The sequence below is a fragment of the Trifolium pratense genome, linkage group LG3 (genome assembly GCF_020283565.1).
Source record: "Trifolium pratense cultivar HEN17-A07 linkage group LG3, ARS_RC_1.1, whole genome shotgun sequence".
In the NCBI taxonomy this organism is placed as follows: domain Eukaryota; kingdom Viridiplantae; phylum Streptophyta; class Magnoliopsida; order Fabales; family Fabaceae; genus Trifolium; species Trifolium pratense.
The window spans coordinates 45,977,677-45,997,692 of record NC_060061.1 but is presented as its reverse complement, the minus strand read 5'-3'; the positions used below and the strand labels follow the sequence as shown (position 1 = coordinate 45,997,692).

At 31.4% G+C, this 20,016-nt stretch overlaps 1 protein-coding gene across 1 annotated transcript; it reads right to left on the bottom strand.

The window, feature by feature from the left end:
- Positions 1-5,463: 5,463 nt before the first annotated feature.
- LOC123918357 (GDP-L-galactose phosphorylase 1-like) lies at positions 5,464-9,223 on the bottom strand. The gene is made up of 7 exons (XM_045970381.1): positions 8,393-9,223; positions 8,163-8,281; positions 7,564-7,623; positions 7,206-7,448; positions 6,736-6,921; positions 6,352-6,600; positions 5,464-5,976 (listed from the first exon to the last, which is right to left on the bottom strand). Exons 1-7 carry the CDS (start codon positions 8,499-8,501, stop codon positions 5,638-5,640), a joined length of 1,305 nt encoding a protein of 434 aa, XP_045826337.1. The 5' UTR covers positions 8,502-9,223; the 3' UTR covers positions 5,464-5,637.
- Positions 9,224-20,016: the final 10,793 nt, after the last annotated feature.

Here is a 20,016-nt window from a genome sequence, read left to right as displayed (position 1 = left end):
AATTCTATTGAACCTTAACCTTCTAGCATAAGAGAACCCTTCTAGTACTCCACACATACTCCTATTATCTTTACACAATTTGCTAAAAAAAAAAAACAAAAACAAAGCTCTAATTAAAATATCTAGGCTTTATGCCAAATTTTTGGCTTATGACCTATAATTTATAAGCATATATTAAAATAAAATAAAATAAAATGACCTCTACCAAAAAAAAAGAGAGAGATATGTTTGTTACAGTAACAACTTTTTCTAACAAGTTATATCTTTTTCTTTTTTTTTAAATAACGAGCTTATATCTTTTGTTTTACTATCTTATATCTTATTTTGACAAGTTAATTTAATTATCTTATAAGTTAAAGTTTATAGTTTATTTACTTATTTTTTTAATTTTACCCCTATCATCTTACTTAAAAAATTAAATATTAATTAAACATATTTTTTTATATCATTTCATATTTATGGGTTAATTTAACCGTTAATTTTATTAAACACAATACTTACCGTGATACAAAATAACCTCATTTACCCTGTTTATCCTTCAAGATCATTTTGTTTAGTTCACTCACTCTGCTGGAGGCTTTCGTGCCCGCCGCTCATTCTTGCAGCTATTGTGGTTGTGTTGTATTTGGGTGGTGTAGTGGCATGAACAAAATAGTAGAATCTTTAAGGCAAAGGATTCCACCATCCATCAGCTGCTCGACAAAGTCAAAGCTCATTCGCTCTGGTGGATAAAATCTTCTAATGTAAATCTCAGTATAAATTCTCATATGTGGTGATCGAGCCCCTTTGTTTGTCTAGGTATTGGTTGATTAGTGTTTTGTTGATGTAAACGCTTGTTGTTCTGCTTGGCACTCCTTGTGCTAGGTAGGACTTCTTTTTTTTTCTCTTATTAATGAAATTCATTTTTGCTTGTTCAAAATAAAATAACCTCATTTACAATTGTAAAATCAGTCAATTCAATATCTTAACACTAGGCATGGCAACAGGGCAATGACGATTTTTGTATTCCTTGTTCCTGAACTTGAAGGGGTTCGGTTACCCTCATACGTACCACTTCGATCACCTTCAAATATGAAAAATAAAACCTCAATCCTATACTCGATGGGATTCGGGTATTCAGTCCCGCCCCATCTCTGCATTAAATTGTATTTTGTTTTGATATTTTTTATTATAAAAAATAAAATAAAAACTCAAAACTACGTTATTTCAACAATATGATTTTTTAAAAATAATAAAAATAGAGAAATCGACTTTTTTAAAATGAAATAAACAGCTAAATATAATTTAAAAATTTAAGAGTTTCAAAGTTAAAATAAATAAAAATATAAGTTTGTTTTGATACAAGCAACGTGGGTTGGAGGTAGGGTTTGGAACAAGCCAGGCCAGACCTCGATAAGCATGAGTCTGGCCTACGATTTTTCTTCAGGCCTGGGCCTGGCCTACGGCCTATCAAATGTTATTTATTTTGGTCTGGCCTGAGCCTTTTTAAAGTTTGGTCTGACCTTGTAGCCTATTTAAAAGCTTGTGTTACATAAATGTCTCTATATAGTCTTTTTACATAGGCTAAACAGGTCTTAAAAGCCTATTTCACATTTAAATTTTTATAATTTTTTCAACATTAAGAAAAAACTAATAAAATGATTAGCACAATAATTAAAAGTTAATAAAATAACAAATATGATTAAATAATAATATATTTTTTCTTTGGCAAAAAAAATAATAATAATTAAATATAAACAGGCCGGCCTATCAGGCTTTGTAGGCTTTTTTAAAAGCATGAGCATGACCTATTTATGTAAACAGACTTTTTTCAAAGCTTAAGCCTGACATTTTTAATAAACAGGCCAGACCAGGCCAGACTTACACAGGCCAGGCCGAAGACGCCTGTAGGCCGCCTAGCCTATTCCCAACCATAGTTGGAGGGCAGGTTTGAGATGTGTGTGTTCTCATTATCCATGCCTCCGTCCTATGAAAATGGAAAAAATTCAAACACACAAACTCGGTCAATTTATGCTTAAAAAAAACTCAGTCAATTTAATTTTTTTCTATCAAATTTAAACAAATATCCACAAATACATGTTCTATTACCATACCTATCCAAAATACAACCTATGTCAAGTTGCCAACCGAAGATTCATGCATCATTTGACCCTATAAAATAAAATAAAATAGGCTTTTGGCCTCTTTTGTATAAAAAATAAACAAGAATAGAAGAACATTCATGCATCTTCATCATTATATATACAATAAAAAAAGCATCATTTTAATCTAAATATTAAACTCAAATGGTTAATAAATTTTCCTTAGAAAGGATATATTAGAAAGAATCCGAGAAAATAATTTGTGCACACAAAAATCAACACCCGTATTTAACAGTTAGAATACAATTTTACTTGCCTCTTTAATCTTTTTTTCGAGTGCTGCTATAGGAACACATTTTTTCCTACACCATTATACAAGAATGGATCTCTCAATATTTTTCCCCTCAATTTTTTTTAATTTTCACATCTCAACCATCAATCAGCTTTTCTCTAATTCTATTAAATTTAAATATAATCTTATATTTATAATCTAATTGTTTATTATCAATATTATTTCCTCAATTTATTTTTCTATCGGATAATCTTCTCTCGTATATGTACAGCTTACCTTTCATTCCAAGTTGATTAGTCTATGCACGCACTGCATATGTGAAAAAAATATTAAAAAATGACCAAAAGGTATATGAGATGAGACTATGGTAGTATGGTTATACGGTGTCAGATGTATAATGGTGTGTGCACTTCAACATCAAATTGGGTGTGCACATAAACTAAAGTAAGAAAAAAAGTGAAATGAGCACCCTCATCCATCAAATTTATTTGGATTTTTTAAATTGGTCTCATTCAATATTTTATAATTTTTAATTATTTAAATAATTCAACTATATTTTCTAAATATTCATATAATCCACTAAATAGTCTAAAATGAATCCCACTTAATCTCATAATATTTCTCACAATACAATTCAAAAATGAAATTGAAAATAGTGAAGGTGAATATTATAGTATTGAAACTTTGCGAGGAAATTGTAGGAGCAAGTCCCCATAAATCACTATCATTTTTTTCTAAAGGAAAATGAGAGCTTGAATTAAATATAATAAAGGAAAGTTTACAACGTTGTCCAAATTGACAACTAGTACGTACATCAAGTATTTTTAGTTAACCAATTTGAAATATTGATGATTTGCTTATTTTCTAAATTTTGCAAGAATTTAAAATTCGAATGTCCTAAGCGAGCATGACAAATCTCATAAGATACTTCTTTAAAAGTAGAAAGAGCTTCAAAATTTCCCCCTTTTAGAGCATAGAGGTTGCCTTGTTTATATCCTTCGGCTAAGATCCTTTGTTTTCGTTTCTTAATAACAAAACCATCAGAGTTAAATTCATAAATACAAACATCATTAGTAAGTTGCCTCTAACTCCACGCATATGACTAGCTTTTCCTCTAAGGCTAAAGAAGGCTTGATTATGATCAATTGATGACTTTTCTTCGGCAAGATAAGCCTGTTCAAAATTTTGCAATGACATAAGAAATTGATGAAATGAAGGATATGGAGGTTTTGATAAAACCGCAATTTTGAACTCTTTATATTTGTTTCCAAGTCCCTTTGAGATTTGAAATACTTTGTCCATATCTGAAAGTGACTTTCCAATGGCTGCAAGTTTGTCACAGATATCTTTGAATTTTCTAATGTACTCCTCTAGAGATTAATTTTAAGTTGAGCCTCGTTGTCTTCACTATTGGGTAGCAATTGATCATTGATTGCACTCCAAATTGAATAGGTTGTATCCCCACCATAGATTAAATTAAGAGTATCTTCCTTCATATTACTAAGGAGCCATGATATGAGTAGTCCATCATTAAACACCCATTGATCTTTGTTAGGGTTTGTTTTGTTTCCAACTGAATCAGTTTTTCAGAGTTTGTGATGTGATGCTCAAGGCCACGAATCAATGATAGGATATGTGATTTCCACAACAAGAAGTTTGTGGTGGATAGTTTAATTGAAACTAGGTTGGAGCATTGGTGAAATGACAAAATAGTGAGTTTAGGTTCTACTAATACCATAATGAGATTGAAAATAATGAAAGTGAATATTATAATATTCAAAGTAAGGACAAAGGTTGAATATTATAGTTTAGGTTGGAGCAAATATTTAATTGTTTGAAAAAGAAAAAAAAAAGAAGAAAGCATACATGTAGCACTTAAGGATCGTTAGTACATTAGTACATAGAGAAAGGTTCTTCATTGTAGAAATGGTGAAAAGAAGCTAAATATCCATCATGTCCGACAAGAAATGGTCATAGGCAGTTAAGACATGGTACTATATTCACCGATAATCATGTTGACCACACATATCACTCATTTTTAAAAAATAGGATCCATAAAATAACACAACAATAAGCAATCATTGTTGACCACAGATTCAAAGACTGCTGAGATTACTTCCACATCAAACACATAATATTTTAAAGGGGCTTGCTAAATTAAGAATTCAAACGTAGAAATATTTTCTTAAATTTTGTGTAATTAATTTGTGATCAAGATTAAAAAGTAAAGTAAATGCATTAATTATTACAAAATATTTTTCTTACGACATATTTTAGCTTCTCCCTATTTTAAAACCCCTAGATTCTTTCTTTTTGCTGATGTATTATAACTAAAATAATTTTTTTTTTTTAAATAATTTGTCTCGAGATCATTAACAAAACTAAAATAATTTTGTATGATTGTATAAAGAATTGTCCAATTTAAATACTAACACAATAATTATTTTAGTTTTTTTAATAATTTTTTATTCATCTTGATTTTCTTGGCAATACTCACATTGGCATCTATTTTTAATTGTCCCATAATTTGCCAAAAAATAATTGTTCAAAATTTCAAATAACACACTTCATTTTCAATACCCATTCTTTTGCATGACCAAGTTGTCCTAAAAGACAAAAGAAGTCTTCACTTCAATTTCTTTTTAATTATACAACATAAAAAAACCAGCATTCTTTTTGCTCAAGAGTCCTAGATTAGATCATGATACCCACAGCTTTCTCCTTTCCAACAATTATTTTGAAACAAAAAATATTATATACACATCCATGTGTTTTACTTTCCACTAGTATGGGATTATGTAGCAAGATTGAAGTGTTATACTTATACCATAATAAAATGATTAGACCGTTAAACAAGACATTAGACTCAAGAGATTAATAAGCTCCCCTAAAAACAAATTGTTTAGAAGAACCTGAGTTCGATTCTTGACGGAAACAATTATTAACCGAATTTTACTTACCTCTCAGCCGAATTCTAAATTACTAGAGCCCCCTCTGCTGAGAACCAGAGAAGGTTAACACAAAAAAAATGATTATACTATTCAAAAGTAAAAGTGGTTAGTTAGTAGAAGTACATGATAATAGCAAAAATGAAACATAATCAAGCACTCATATAGAGAATTAGTAGATATCAATTACAAACCACTTATTCTATCAAGTTCATGAAGTAATCATAATAGCTAGTTTACACTTCAGACTTGAAATTCATAGCAGAAAACCACAAAATTAAAATCACTAGGAATTTATTTATTATAGCCTTGTTTGTTAATGATGAACAAGGCATTCATGTGAACCAGCCACAATAGAAGGTTGAGTGCTTGAGCTAACTGCATCAACATTTTCCTCTAGGCACTGAGGCATGACAGTGACATCGATCTCAACCGATGTAATGGCTTGAAAAATAAGGGCATTGACTTCTTCAAACCTCTCTTCAGAGAGAGAAACCTCGGCAAGAAGTCTCCATGCATTGGCTTCAGATGCCTCATCAAAGTCCTTCTTCCTTTTTAACACCATGTGTCCGCTAATTTCCCAGACGGCTGGATTAACTTGTGTGTCAAGAAGCTCAGCACTCACGTCTCCAAGAGCTTGTTTCTCTGCATAGCACTGTTTCACAATTTACATTAGTTGCAGAAAATATCATATTTGAAAACAAAGGAATGAGATTTCAAGCAACGTAAGAGGGTTTAAAACAGAATCTGCAGCAATTTGAGCCGTGACATCCAGCGTTGTTAAATAGCACCTATAGCAGCGGTACGTCGCTAGTGGAATCTAAATAAACGGAAATAGCAACGGTATAGGAATATTGTGTAGCAGAATTTTGATAAACCGCTTCTTTTTTGCGGATATTGACAACATTGGTGACATAAAGGTTTTTTATGTCTCTGCGATTGTGTTTGAGGCTGCATTTCCCCACATTATGAAGGATCACAAGACGATCTCAAATTAAAATTTTAAAGATAGACTGGAAAGCCAATTTACCTGTGGTAAGAGAAATACGCGCCTTCCACAGTCAGAAATAAGTACATTGTAAGGTATGTTGTTGTGTTGAAGGCAGATACAGGCTTCAGAAACAGTGTTCGATAAATCATCAAGTGTATGACCACCCTCAAAGACAAGACCTCTGACTGGATAGTTCAACAATTTAGATATTTTCACACCACCGTTTATTCCAGCAATTTTCTTAGTAGGAGCCTTCTCAATTGGAAAAGGAAGGGCCAAATAATATGCCTGAATTTGTCAAAAATCAGAGAATCATGTTTTCATTACCGCAGAAACACTAGATAAGGAATGCAATAACCAATAACCGATGCGAACAATAATGTGGTAATCAAATCTATTCTCAAGTTGTTCGGCAATGAGTACCTGGAAGTGAAGATGGTTAATAGTAGCGAATGCTCCCAAGCTGTTGTAACCCAATCGAAAATATGGATTTCCGGCTTCAGCTGCCATGTGAAGCGCAAGTAAAAAGCTTGCATGATCAATCCTTTGGGGCAAACACTCGAAAATTCGAGGAATCAGCAGCACATGCCCATATTCAATAGGACTAACCTGTCAAAAGAGCACATAAACAAAAAGCATCATAGAAACACGTATTCAATTGAAACCTCAGGCATGTTTTTAAATTTTAGTATGCAACTGCAAATTGCGGTCGCAATGTAAAGGGTTTGGAGATCTCCGCAATCACATTGCGACAAAAATTATGGCCGCATTTGCCCCCAAATTTGCCACAATATGAAGGATCAGAATGGTAACGGCAAAAATTACTGCAATTTAAAACCACACCCTAAACGACAAAAAGGTACCGCAAATAAAATAAAGTCCGATAAACATACATTGATGGCAACAAAACTAGGAGAATTCTCAACATCAATAGGCGCATTGGGAAAGAATTGGGGGTCCCCTTCAGTGCTAGCCTCAAATTGAAACAAGATCTCTTCTTGTCCAACTTTGGTGAAGTTAAATTTGGTTTCATCAAAGGGCTGGAGAACCTTGTCAACACGGAACTCGGTTGGCCTCTTTTTGAGGTGACGACCCTCATTCAGCTGAGCAATGAAACCATGCTCACCCGGAATCACCTATCCCCAAAAAAAGCACACATAAATGAAACCAAGTCCACTGGCAACAATATAAACAAAAACATAACCAGAAGAAAATAAGGATAAGAACAATAATAGAGAAACAAATTAAAACCTTGGTTTCACAGGCTGTAACATCATAACGGAAAAGCCCTCTCTGCATGCGATCTTCCCACTACACCATCAAAAATTCAAAACTCAAACACATAACATAATAAATTATACAACACTAAATACGTAAATAAGTAAAACCTGTTCATAACTATCTATATAATATTGACATTTCAGATTGAAGGCATGTCAATTTGGACGACATATAAACTATGAAACACGGACAAAGACATGGATATGTTGACACCAATGAAATTTTGAGCAAATGATATAATTCTATGTAATCACATGTGTAGTACCGGACATTGACACATGTCAGACACCATGAGACGCCTATAATCATAAGTGTCGGTGCTAAACAGTATAAATACATTCAATCATTTATTTCTATTTTCTTAAACTATTAACCGTATCTGCGCATCAATATTGTAGTATAAATACATTCAATCATTTATTTCTATTTTCTTAAACTATTAACCGTATCTGCGCATCAATATTGTAGTATAAATACATTCAATCATTTATTTCTATTTTCTTAAACTATTAACCGTATCTGCACTTCAACATTGTATCCGTCTAAAAACATATAAATTCCATAACTACCTGTCCAAGAATAATTGAATCTAGAAAAGCCGCGGGACGTTCATGGCATGCAAGGAGAGTCAAGTCCTTTCTCTCATCCTTACCAACCCGTTTGAAACCATACAAAGGTAGCTTCGCCTCTATTATAAAAAAAAAAAAAACACAATAACAACAAAAACATCATAATCATGCATAATTCAAAACCAATAACATAAACAAAACATAAAATTCAATCAGAAATAAAACACTACCTTTAATACAACAACTCTTGAGACAATTTCTACCACAACCACTAACAGGAGCATCCTCATCTTTTTGATAATTGGAAACTACAGTAGGAACCCTCTTAATACTCAACATCTTCTCTGTCTCTATCTCTCACTAACCAAATCCAAAACCAGCAACAAACAACAAAAGCTACCAAACCAAAATACTAAGAACAAAAAAGAACCTTTTTTTCTTCAAAAAAAACAAAAATTAATTGACTTAATCTAAATCCTAAATCTAAAATTTAAACAAGAAGAACACCACCACCAGCAAGAAAAAGGAGATCAGATGGGCTGCCGCCTTCAGAAGGTAAAGCACCACGCCCGCCGTGCGGCGAAGGGTTGGTTTCAATCACACAACCCTTGCGTCGTAAACAACGACGGGCATGAGACAGAAACCGTGAAACCCTTTGAATAGCCGTGATGATTTCTACAATGCTACAACACCCTTTCGGGTTCTTAACAACCCACAAAAGATTTGTATTCTAAACACAAAATAGAATTTGACCCACCACAAGAAATGAAGAAAAGAGAGAAAATTTGGGAACTTTGTGGAGAAGAGAAGCTGGATGAGGAATTGGGGTGAGAGAAGAGATTAATTTGGAATTGGGGGTTGTTGTTTACTTTGTTTTGGGGAATATTTATATGAAGAAAAAAATATAGATTTTGTAGTAACAATTTTCTGTTATATTTGTAATAACAATTTTATATTTTGCAAATCATTCACTTTCTTGATTAGTTTAATAAAGATGAAATGTATCAAAAAAAAAGAAAAAAAATGAATTTTTATCTGTAAAATAATTTTACAAAACATGGAATATAAAGGGAATTTATGACACAAAACATGATTATTATTAGTTGACATGTAAAATTATTTTATATTATTAATGTAATATATTTTTTCTTTTTTATATGATGATATAAAAAATTAAATCTTTTTATTAAATGTTATAGTGTAAAATTAAGCTAAATTAATCTATATTAGAGTGTCTATATCTATTTAACTCTTTTTTATTTATGGAATATTTTATTTTATAATTAATGAAAAATCACAAAATAAGATAAGATAAAGTAAAGTAATGAATAAATTTAAAATAAGTGAGAGAAAGAGGTTGAGTTTGAGTTGTGGAAGATTTGGATTTAGGTGTGTGTGAATGTGGTTGTGAATCGTGATTGGGTCTTGTTGTTATGTGTCTTTTTGCATAAGACAGCATATATGAAGGAATATGTGGATCTTGGAAACCCTTTCTTTTTAGGAATCAACTTTCAAGGTTCAACAATCCATAGTATTTTTTATTATATAATATTTATAATTTTAATCAATAGAAAAATATGGTTATTATTTATTAAAGAAAAAATAAAATTTAGAAACAGTTGGAGAAGACCAGGCCGACCATGTGTGACGGCATCAGACCTATAAATTTTAGGGGAATTTTAAAGCCGAGATTCTCCTGCATTAATAGTTATATATTGTTAATCTTAATTAAATATCAGAAATGTGTATCAATAGATTAATTGTAGACTATGATGTTTGTGGGTGCAAAGTTCTTGGTTAAAATCGCAACATAGTAAATTTTTTTGCATACTTTTAATTCTAATGAATTCAAATTAAATGAAAATAGTTAAATTCAATCTAGTTACAATTTAAATTTAAATTGAGAATGATTCTTTTATAAAATTTAAGGTTTTTTTACTATGGGTCGCTTTTTATATTCAAATCGGACCTCTAAATTGTCGGAGCCGGCCACAGAGAAAACAACTTAAAGAAAATATTTAAATATGTTTATTATTATTTAGATTTGTTATGATATTTTTCGTTTATAAATTGTCTCCGAATAAAATTGAAATTGAGTGTATGTGAAACAACTTATGCGAATAAATAAGTTTTTGTCTATTATTATAAGTTTTTCAATGTAGTTTATGAAAAAACAGCTTATAAAGATACAATTTTGTTAGTGAAAAAACTTATAAACTAAAATAAAACTTTATTTATTTGCATAAACTATTTCAATAAGCTTAAAAATAAGTCAGAACGGACCCATAATATATTTGAAAGATAAATAGTTGTAGCTACCAATTAGGCTTGTTAAACCTCATTTTGATAGTATCAAGTTGATACATGATGTTTTGTATGCCCATGCCTACATATCGTTTAATATAGATTAGATACTTCGGTTATTCAATAAATCTAAAACATTGACTTTTGCTTATAATTAAGGATGGAGATGGAGTATGTAGTCTTTGACTTGGTCAACTCCACCTTAAACTGCGAAAATCGTCAAGTATATCATTTTGAAATGTCAAATGTCCCCTAAAATTAAGTCGTGTCTGTCAAATTGTCGCTACCTCCATTTACTCCGGTGATGACATGTATGTTAGCTGTCTACGTAACACATGCCAACGTGACTCCAAGTCACATGGAGTAATTGACAAAAATATGCATAAATAGGTCGGTAATTGACTTAAATTTACATAAAAAGAGAGGGGGTAAGAAAGAGAGAGGGAGATAGAGATCTAGAGAGAGAAATAAAGGAAGGATAAAACTTAGAGAGAGAGGGAGAGAGAGAAGAAGAAGAAGAAGAAGAAGAATTAGAGAGAGAGAGGGAGGGAGGGAGAGAGAGATAGAGAGAGGGGAAGAAATATGAGAGAAAAGCTTAAGTGGGAGACAAAGAGAGAATAATTACAACAACAACAGGAAAATAACCTTAATTACAACATTGTAAAATATTCAAATTAGTTCGAGAGAGATAGATAGATGGAGGGAGAGATAAATAGCGGACCGGAGAGAATACACATACAATCTTAGATTTTTCTTAAAATACACAAATAATTGTACAGTACATGGAGAATCATTATCTACTCCATATAGAATCCTGCTAATTAACTTCCTAAATTAACTTCAATGTGAGGGTGGCATTGGTTCAATATAGAGGATAAGGGTTTCGCGTAACTTAAAAATTCATTATAGAGAAATACAAATACATAGAATTAAAAAATCTATTATGATATGTATTTGACCTTTTAAATTAAGGGCTTAACTATACATTTGGTCCCTTACGTTTATTTTAGGTTTCAATTTGGTCTCTTACGTTAAAAAAGTATCAATTTGGTCCCTTACGTTTCCATTAGGTTTCAATTTGGTCCTTTCCGTCAGTTTTGTCACTAATACCGTTTGAACTATATAAGTGTCAGTGTGTCAAAGTGTCTACGTGTCTGTCCACATATGTGAACTGACTGCCACATGTGACAAAACTGACGGAAAGGACCAAATCGAAACCTAATGGAAACGTAAGGGACCAAAATGATACTTTTTAAACGTAAGAGACCAAATTGAAACCTAAAATAAACGCAAAAGACCAAATGTGTAGTTAAGCCTATTTTAAGACAAGAAAAAGTTAAGAATGAAAAAGTTCTTAGATTTTTTCAAGAAAGAAGAAGGAAAAGGTCGTCTAAGGTTTTTCCTTTTTGAAGCGACCGCTCAGGTTCGGTTTTAATTACCATGAAATTTACCATTTTATTTTTATTTTTAATGAGATGTAACTTCTTTTTTAGTACAATAGTCTAATGGTTAAATTCATTTACTATAAATATATATATGGAGAAGTAAACAATAACAAAAAATTCTTCAAATTTTAAAAGAAAAGAAAGAAGAAAAAATGTCCAAGTTTTTCTTCAAATAAGAATAGATAAGATTTTGTGTAACAAAAAAGAATGGATAAGATTTAAATGGTATATTCATAATTTTTATGAGATGCACTTTTACGATTTCTAGTAAGAAATTTATTTTGTAATATTAATAATTGATCTAACCTGATGATCAGAAAGGTTGAGGCCGGTCCGTTGAGCAAGCTTCCACACCGAAGGGGGGGTTTGTACCTGCAGGTGCTCCGATGCCTAAGTCAGCAAAGAGAACAAGGGAGATACAAGAGCAGAGAGAGAAAGTATAGTGAGTAATGAATCAGAATACCTGGCTCTCCTGTCTAGGAGAGCTTATATAGTGCCCCCAGCGCTGGGCCAAAGGTTGGTCTATTGGGCCGGGATAACCGGCCCAATAGACTCAACTGCCAAGATAGTCCCTGTATCGTAGGGGAAGGCCGTTATTTGCCTCTATCTTGGTTGGAGCCGTTCCGCTATTCGCGGATAAGGGATAGACTCCGTGACAACTGTGGTTGGATAAAGGAGCACGTGCTAAACGTGCTGCTTAGCTGTTAAGCTAAGGCGGAATGAGTCAACATGCATGGATAGACGAGCACGTGTTTAACGTGCTGCTTACCCATTATGTCGAGCAGGGCACGTCATTGGCTGACGTGTCGGGGAGGTCTCCCCTTAGTGGGATGTGCCCCAAATGTCGGGCATAAGGGATTGGGCCAGCCCTTGGCCCAGTCCAGAACAATAATAATAAGATATTTTATTAAAATTTACATTAAAAATAAAAAAAGTCTAACCTATAGGCACAAGCCCAACACGTCAATATTAGGCACAAATAACAAAAAGTTTATTTGGGTAATTTTTTTTTTCTTTCTATTTTTAAGCCTCTTCTTCTTTGAGATTCTTTTGGATAATATATACTCCCTCCATCCCAAAATATAACATCTCATTCACTATTGCACGTATGCCAAGATATAATTTTGATTACGAATATCTTTAATTCTGAATAAGTAAAAATTATAAAAATTTGATATTTTGAAAATAATCATCGAAACTAATTAAACAATATCTTATATGATAATTAATATTTATAGTTATATAATTTTAGAAAAGTGGTTCTTATAAAATGAGACTGAGGTAATATATATATACCTAAAAATTTTAGATAATATATATATATATACCTATATACTCCATCCTTTTCTTTTTATTTGTCGTTTTTAGAAGAAAAAAAAAACTAAGAAAGTATATTTTTGCACCTTATCTTCCTATTATACCCTTATTTTAATTCACCAATAAATTTTTTTTGCACACCCTCTCTTTCCAATAAATTTAATATATTATGTAAAAAAATAATAATATGTTATGTACAAAAAAAAACTTTAGTTTTCCAAATATATATTAAATCTTTTATAGTTTCAACAAACTATTCCCAAATATTTGGAATTTACATGAGGGTATAATAGAAAAAGTATAACCTTAAATTAGCAAAACGACAAGTAATTTGAAACAAAATTATTTTCTAAAACGACAAATAAAAAGGAGCGGAGGGAGTATAAAGAGGATACATAACTTTTCATAATACCAATCATTGAATTAAAGAAAAAAGAGATAACATGGGAGATAACATTGATCAAGAGAATTCAATTAACAGAATATCATCTCTAAAGAAAAGATGATTGTGCTGAAATTTATCGTTTCAACCCATTTCAATTCCTTTTATCCGTGAAGTTTTTTTCTGCATGTGATCAGAAGAAGACAAAGTTGACTCTGAGCTTGATAGTAACCTTTCAGAGTCTTCTGATGCTGACATGTCCTTCAGAGTCTAAGACCTTCAGAAGCTGCACTTTAGATTCTGACTCTCCGGAATCTGGCATTCTAGCTTCTTACTTTCTTCAGATTCTAGTACTCTACACCAGAATCTGACTTCTAACTTCTAACTTCTGACCAAAAACTTCAATTTCTCTTCAAAATGACATGTACTCTTGTATATTTTCATTTGAATTTTATTTTATGATCCTGCACACTTATACATATATTAGCGTATCCAATTTATTCTTTTAATAGTTTGTTATCATAAAAAATTTTATCTATAGTATCTTATATTAAGGCAAAAAATGTGCAGTCCTATAAATAAATAAATAAGGATGGGAAGAACACATAAATAAAGGTAACAAGGTTACAATTTATAATTATTTTTTAAAATTATTAACAAATATTTCTTTTTGTCCTTTTCATAAGAAACAAAAGTGAATTTTTTTTTTTGTCATTTTTGTAAGAAACTTTGACCGATTTTTAAATGTTTCAAAATGCTTAATTTCACTTCTTCCGATATTTATTTTGAGAGAATATTAAAAATAAGTTAATTAGATGAATTGCGAGTAATTAAATAAGAGTATACATGAAAAAAATTTAAATTTGTAAGAGTATTAAATGAAAATAACTATGTACAATGCGTTTTTTTTGGTCTGTGTAATTTTGTCAAAGTGCTCATTTCAAAAAGGACGGGAAGGAGTATAATATTTATTATTACATGATATGCATGACTTAGAGTAATTTATCACATGAACAATTTTTTTTTGCTAAGCGAAAATAATTAAGGAGAATGCATTCTTTTAAAAAGTGTGACCTCAAGTGTCACATATGATGCATTAGAAAGAGGTACCTCAATTGCAAATGATTTGTTAATATTCATGTTTTATTTTTTAAAATTTTAAACTTCATAATATTATTGGTAGTGTCATGAGTTATTAGCGGTGACATACTTGGTGATTATATTGATATTTATGACTCTAAAAATCATGTATTTAACATATCATATGAAAAAGAGAAAATCAATTGCGTATTATTTATTTAATATTCAAAATATATTTTAAAAATATTTAAATGTCATTATATATTAGTGTGCTTACTCTAATCTCTTTAATTAAAACTTGCAACTTTTAAATTAAAAATGAAATTCTCAATTATAAATTTGTTCCAAAATTAAATTTTCAATCAAAATATTCAAGTTTGATCTCTAACTTAGTAATACTTGATTATCCAACAACAAACACAAAAACTCTTCGTTAGTTTAGCCAATACTGGCAATCAAAACTAGATTTTTTACCTATTTATGTTTTAGTGAGAGTGATGAAATGTAAATTTTTTAACCACAGATAACTATCTAAAAAAATCTCATTTACTAGATAGAATGCATATGATGCCAAAATGATTTCAGAAAATACCAAGAATACGTTTGATCTGCTAAAAAATAAGAACTGGACAAGATAATTTTTGTTATACTGTGTTTGATTTTAAAACTGTTTCAGATGCTGGACAAACTGGGCGACAAGGGACGGGACAAAACTGAAATTCTTGTCCCCACAGAACCACGTGACAACTTTTTGTGCTCCGCACAATTTTCCTAAGATACCAAAATAACATTTTATCCACGAAATATCGTACAACACAAAATTTGTTCAATACCTTAAACGTTAGTCCTGTGCTGTTCTGTCTTGTACTATTATGTCAAGTATTTATATTTTGCAAATCAAACGGACCCTAAGTTACACAGCAAAAGTGATCGTTATGTAAGGGTGCACTAATGAACGAATTGGAATAGGGAGTCAACACCATAAATCTCATCTAACGGTCTACCTCTTGCAGCAGAGATAGCGGCAGATAAACTTGTGCCGATGATCCATTTCCCAATTTCACAAGCTCTATAGAATGACTAATAACTATTTGACCTAACTTTTTTTTCTCTTATTTTTCCTCGAAGTAAGAAGTTAGGTCAAATAACAATTTTTTAAAAATATATCGGTAAAGGTTAAAACCACCTTCAACAATACTATACTGAGTGACCGACAATGTCAATAATTTACAAACAATTATAATCATATCATATCAAAAAACATCACAAAACGTATGCATCTTATCAATGGTGTCTAAGGTTTAAAATAATTTTGTTCTATTTTTTCTTTTAATTTTGATCTATGTTTTCTTTATATATTAATCAATAACCAAGGGGGGTCAAGGGAGCAACTACAAATTTCTCTGATTAAAAAATGATCGGAATCTATTCACTACGTAAACAAGATGAAAATGATCTCTTCACAGTAGATCAAAAATGTTCCCATAAGGTTGAGAAAGTTACAAAAAAAGTGATCTTATTGTAACAAAATTGGTCATTTTGAATTAACTTGTGTCTTGCAAAGGGAACAAGCTGCACTCTTGTGACTTGTTATTCTGATTCCAAGGTTGTCATTGATCTTATTACCAAACCTTTGAACAGGTACCACTGTTATGCATCTTTGATTGCTAATATCATGGACTTATTGAACTTTGATTGGGAAGTTAGACTTTGTCACACTCTTAGAGAAGGAAATGCAAGCGCTGACTTTCTTGCAAAGTGGGGCTCTAATAATGACATCAAATGGAAACAATCGAACTCTCTTCCAAAGGACTTGATAGCCATTCTCAACAATGATTCTTTGAGGAACCCCGTCCCTCGTTTGTAGTGTTCTCTTATTTTTCTTTTTGTTCTCTGTTTTCTTGTGTTGATTAGCTCATGTACCAAAAAAAAATCCATCCGTTTCAAATTACTTAGTGTATTTTTGCACCTTATTTTTCTATTATACCCTTATTTTTTCACCAATATTTTTCTTTTGCACACACTTTTTCTTTCCAATAAATTTAATATATCATGTACAAAAAAAAATGTTATGTACAAAAAAAATTTAGTTTTTTAAATATATATTAAATCTTTTACGGTTTCAACAACAACTCTAAATATTTGAAATTTACATAAGTGTATAATAGATAAAATATAATCTTAAATTATCAAAATGACAAGTAATTTGAAAAAAATAAAATTTTCTAAAACCTGAAGTAATTTGAAACGGAGGTAGTATAAGATAAGATGCTCAAGACTTTTGGGTGGAGATAGACTCAACTTCTTGTGAGACAAACAAAAATGAAGTATTGTACTTCTATACCGATGAAGCACATAACTTCCATATGAATTCACCGGTCGTTCTAAATGAAGTATTGTACATCCTAGCCCACAAAGTCGTTCTAAATGCCCCTCCATGCGTGATAAGGATTCACGGTGCTATACAAACGGTGGAGTTTATATGGTTAGTACGAATTATTTAAATATACAAAATTCTCTTTGTCTACTTCTTTTGATTTGGAAGTGTATCGGGTTGTCCCTCAAGTTTGGGGTAGTTGGGTTCCATCAAAAGTTCTTGTTTTTCTTGGCAATTGCGCTCCTTACCTTAGTCGGCTACCAACAAGATCTAATTTATTGCATAGAGGAATTATAGGGAGTGGTGTGGTCGCCTTGTGCTCATGTTGTTCCGGAGAAATTGAATCGGAAAATCATCTCTTCGTTTCTTGTCCCTTGACTTGGAAAGTTTGAACTTTGGTTCATCGTTGGTTTGGTATTATTTCGGTGGTCCCGGCTACTATCTCCTCCTTGTTGGATAGATTCTTAGTGGCATGTCGAAAGGGGAAGCAAGGTCTGGTGTGCTTCTAGTTTGGCATGCAGTGGTTTGAGAAGTTTGACGATCTTGAAATGAGAGGATATTTTCTGCTAAAGAGCTAAATATGTTGACATTTTTGGTAGAATCCAACTTGTGTCTTGGAAATGGTTGTTAGCTAATTAGCTAAAAGTCTATAACTCACCTTGCTTATTTTATGAATGGTGTGTTAATCCTTTGGATTAGTTAATTAGATGATTTTTGTTTGTTTTCCGTTATAGTTTTGTTTAGTTTAGTGTGATGAGTATGACCTATACTTATCCTACAACTGTGGCTATAATATCTCTTGTACTTATTTCAACCTTAATATATATAATATAGCTTTGCCGTTTAAAAAAAAAAACCTCTCCAAAAGTTGTTGAAACCATTTTTTTAAGAGAAGTATCGTTAGTTTACAAAATAAAAGATGTGTGAATATAGCTCTAACAACATCCATACATTTTCGGCCAGCTCGACGTATTCTATATTTTAAAAATATTTAAATGTCATTATATATTAGTGTGTTTACACTATAATCTCTTTAATTAAAACTTACAACTTTTAAATTTTTAAATTAAAAATGAAATTCTCAATTATAAATTTGTTCCAAAATTAAATTTTCAATCAAAATATTCAAGTTTGATCTCTAACTTAGCAATACTTGATTATCCAACAACAGACACAAAAACACTACATTAGTTTAGCCAACACAGACAATCAATTAGTCAAAAAAAAAAAATGACAATCAAAATTAAATTCTGTACCTGTTTATCTTTTAGTGAGAGCGATCAAACGTAATTTTTTTTATCACGTAACTATCTAAAAAAATCTCATTTACTAGATAGAATGCATATGATGCCAAAGTGATTTCAGAAAATACTAAGTTGCACAATAAAAGTGACTGTGAATGTAATGAAAAAAAAACTATGTAAGGGTGCACTAATGAACGAATTGGAATAGGGAGTCCTCAACGTAAATCTCATCTAACAGTCTACCTCTTGTAGTAGAGATAACGGCAGATAAACTTGCTGTCGAGGATCCATTTCCACTTTTTTGTGATTTTCTGTTTAAGAGAAAAAAATAAAATTTTTGGATTTTTTTTTCTTCATCTAATTGCTTCACCTCTGCATTTTTTTCATTTTGTCGTATGAACTATTTTGTTATAGTGTGGTTAATTTAATCAATCCTCTTTTATAATCTTGCCTTTAGATCAATCAAAGAGCCAATATTTATGGTTGAGAGAGATTGAGGGAAAAGCTGATTGAGAGTATCCAAATCCAAATAAATGGGAGATGGGATGTACGTAAGCTGATTGAACTACCAAGAGAGACGAGCCACAACCTCTCGCGGTGAAGAAATAGAATTGCAGAGCAACCACTTTGTAGAACCAGTCGTGGAGGTCCAGCGTCGACAACTCAGTGATCCTTGACAAGGGAAAGGGTGGAGCGGCCATTGGAGGCTTCGCACCACCTGAATCCGGTGCTACATCGTGAGAAGCACGAGTGAAGGCAAACAGGTTAAGGAAGGCGGCGTGACATAAGATGAGGTGGTGAGGGAAAGGCTGCCGGTGACAGAAATTGGAGAGACAAGGGTAAGGGTGGCAGTGGTTCAATACGAGGAGAAGGGTTTCGCGTAACTTAAAAATCCATTATAGAGAAATACAAATACATAGAATTAAAAAATCCATTATGATATGTATTTGACCTTTTAAATTAATTATTTTAAGACAAGGAAAAGTTAAGAATGAAAAAGTTCATAGCTTTTTTCAAGAAAGAAGAAGGAAAAGGTCGTCTAAGGTTTTTCCTTTTTGAAGCGACCAGTTCAGTCCGGTTTTAATTACCATGATATTTACCATTTTTTTTAATGAGATGTAACTTATTTTTTAGTACAATAGTCTAATGGTTAAATTCATTTATTATAAATATGGAGAAGTAAAAAATAACAAAAAAGTCTTCAAATTTTAAAAGAAAAGAAAGAAGAAGAAATGTCCAAGTTTTTCTTCAAATAAGAATGCATAAGATTTTGTGTAAAAAAAAAATGGATACGATTTAAACGGTACATTTATAATTTCTACGAGATGTACTTTTACAATTTTTAGTAAGAAATTTATTTTGTAATATTAATAATAATAAGACATTTTATTAAAATTTACATTAAAAATAGAGAAAGTCTAACTTAAGCACAAACCCAACATGTCAATGTTAGGCACAAATAACAAACCTAATCTCTTTAATTAAAATTTGCAACTTTTAAATTAAAAATGAAATTCTCAATTATAAATTTGTTCCAAAATTAAATTTTCAATCAAAATATTCAAGTTTGATCTCTAACTTAGCAATACTTGATTATCCAACAACAAACACAAAAACTCTACGTTAGTTTAGCCAACATTGGCAATCAAAACTAGATTTTTTACCTGTTTATGTTTTAGTGAGAGTGATGAAATGTAATTTTTTT

Coding starts and splice junctions, on each gene's coding strand:
- LOC123918357 (XM_045970381.1), bottom strand. CDS start 8,501: ATGTTGAGTATTAAGAGGGTTCCTACTGTAGTTTCCAATTATCAAAAA. Junction 7,449..7,563: donor TTACAGCCTGTGAAACCAAG/GTTTTAATTTGT, acceptor TTTTGGGGATAG/GTGATTCCGGGTGAGCATGG. Junction 6,922..7,205: donor CTAGTTTTGTTGCCATCAAT/GTATGTTTATCG, acceptor CTCTTTTGACAG/GTTAGTCCTATTGAATATGG.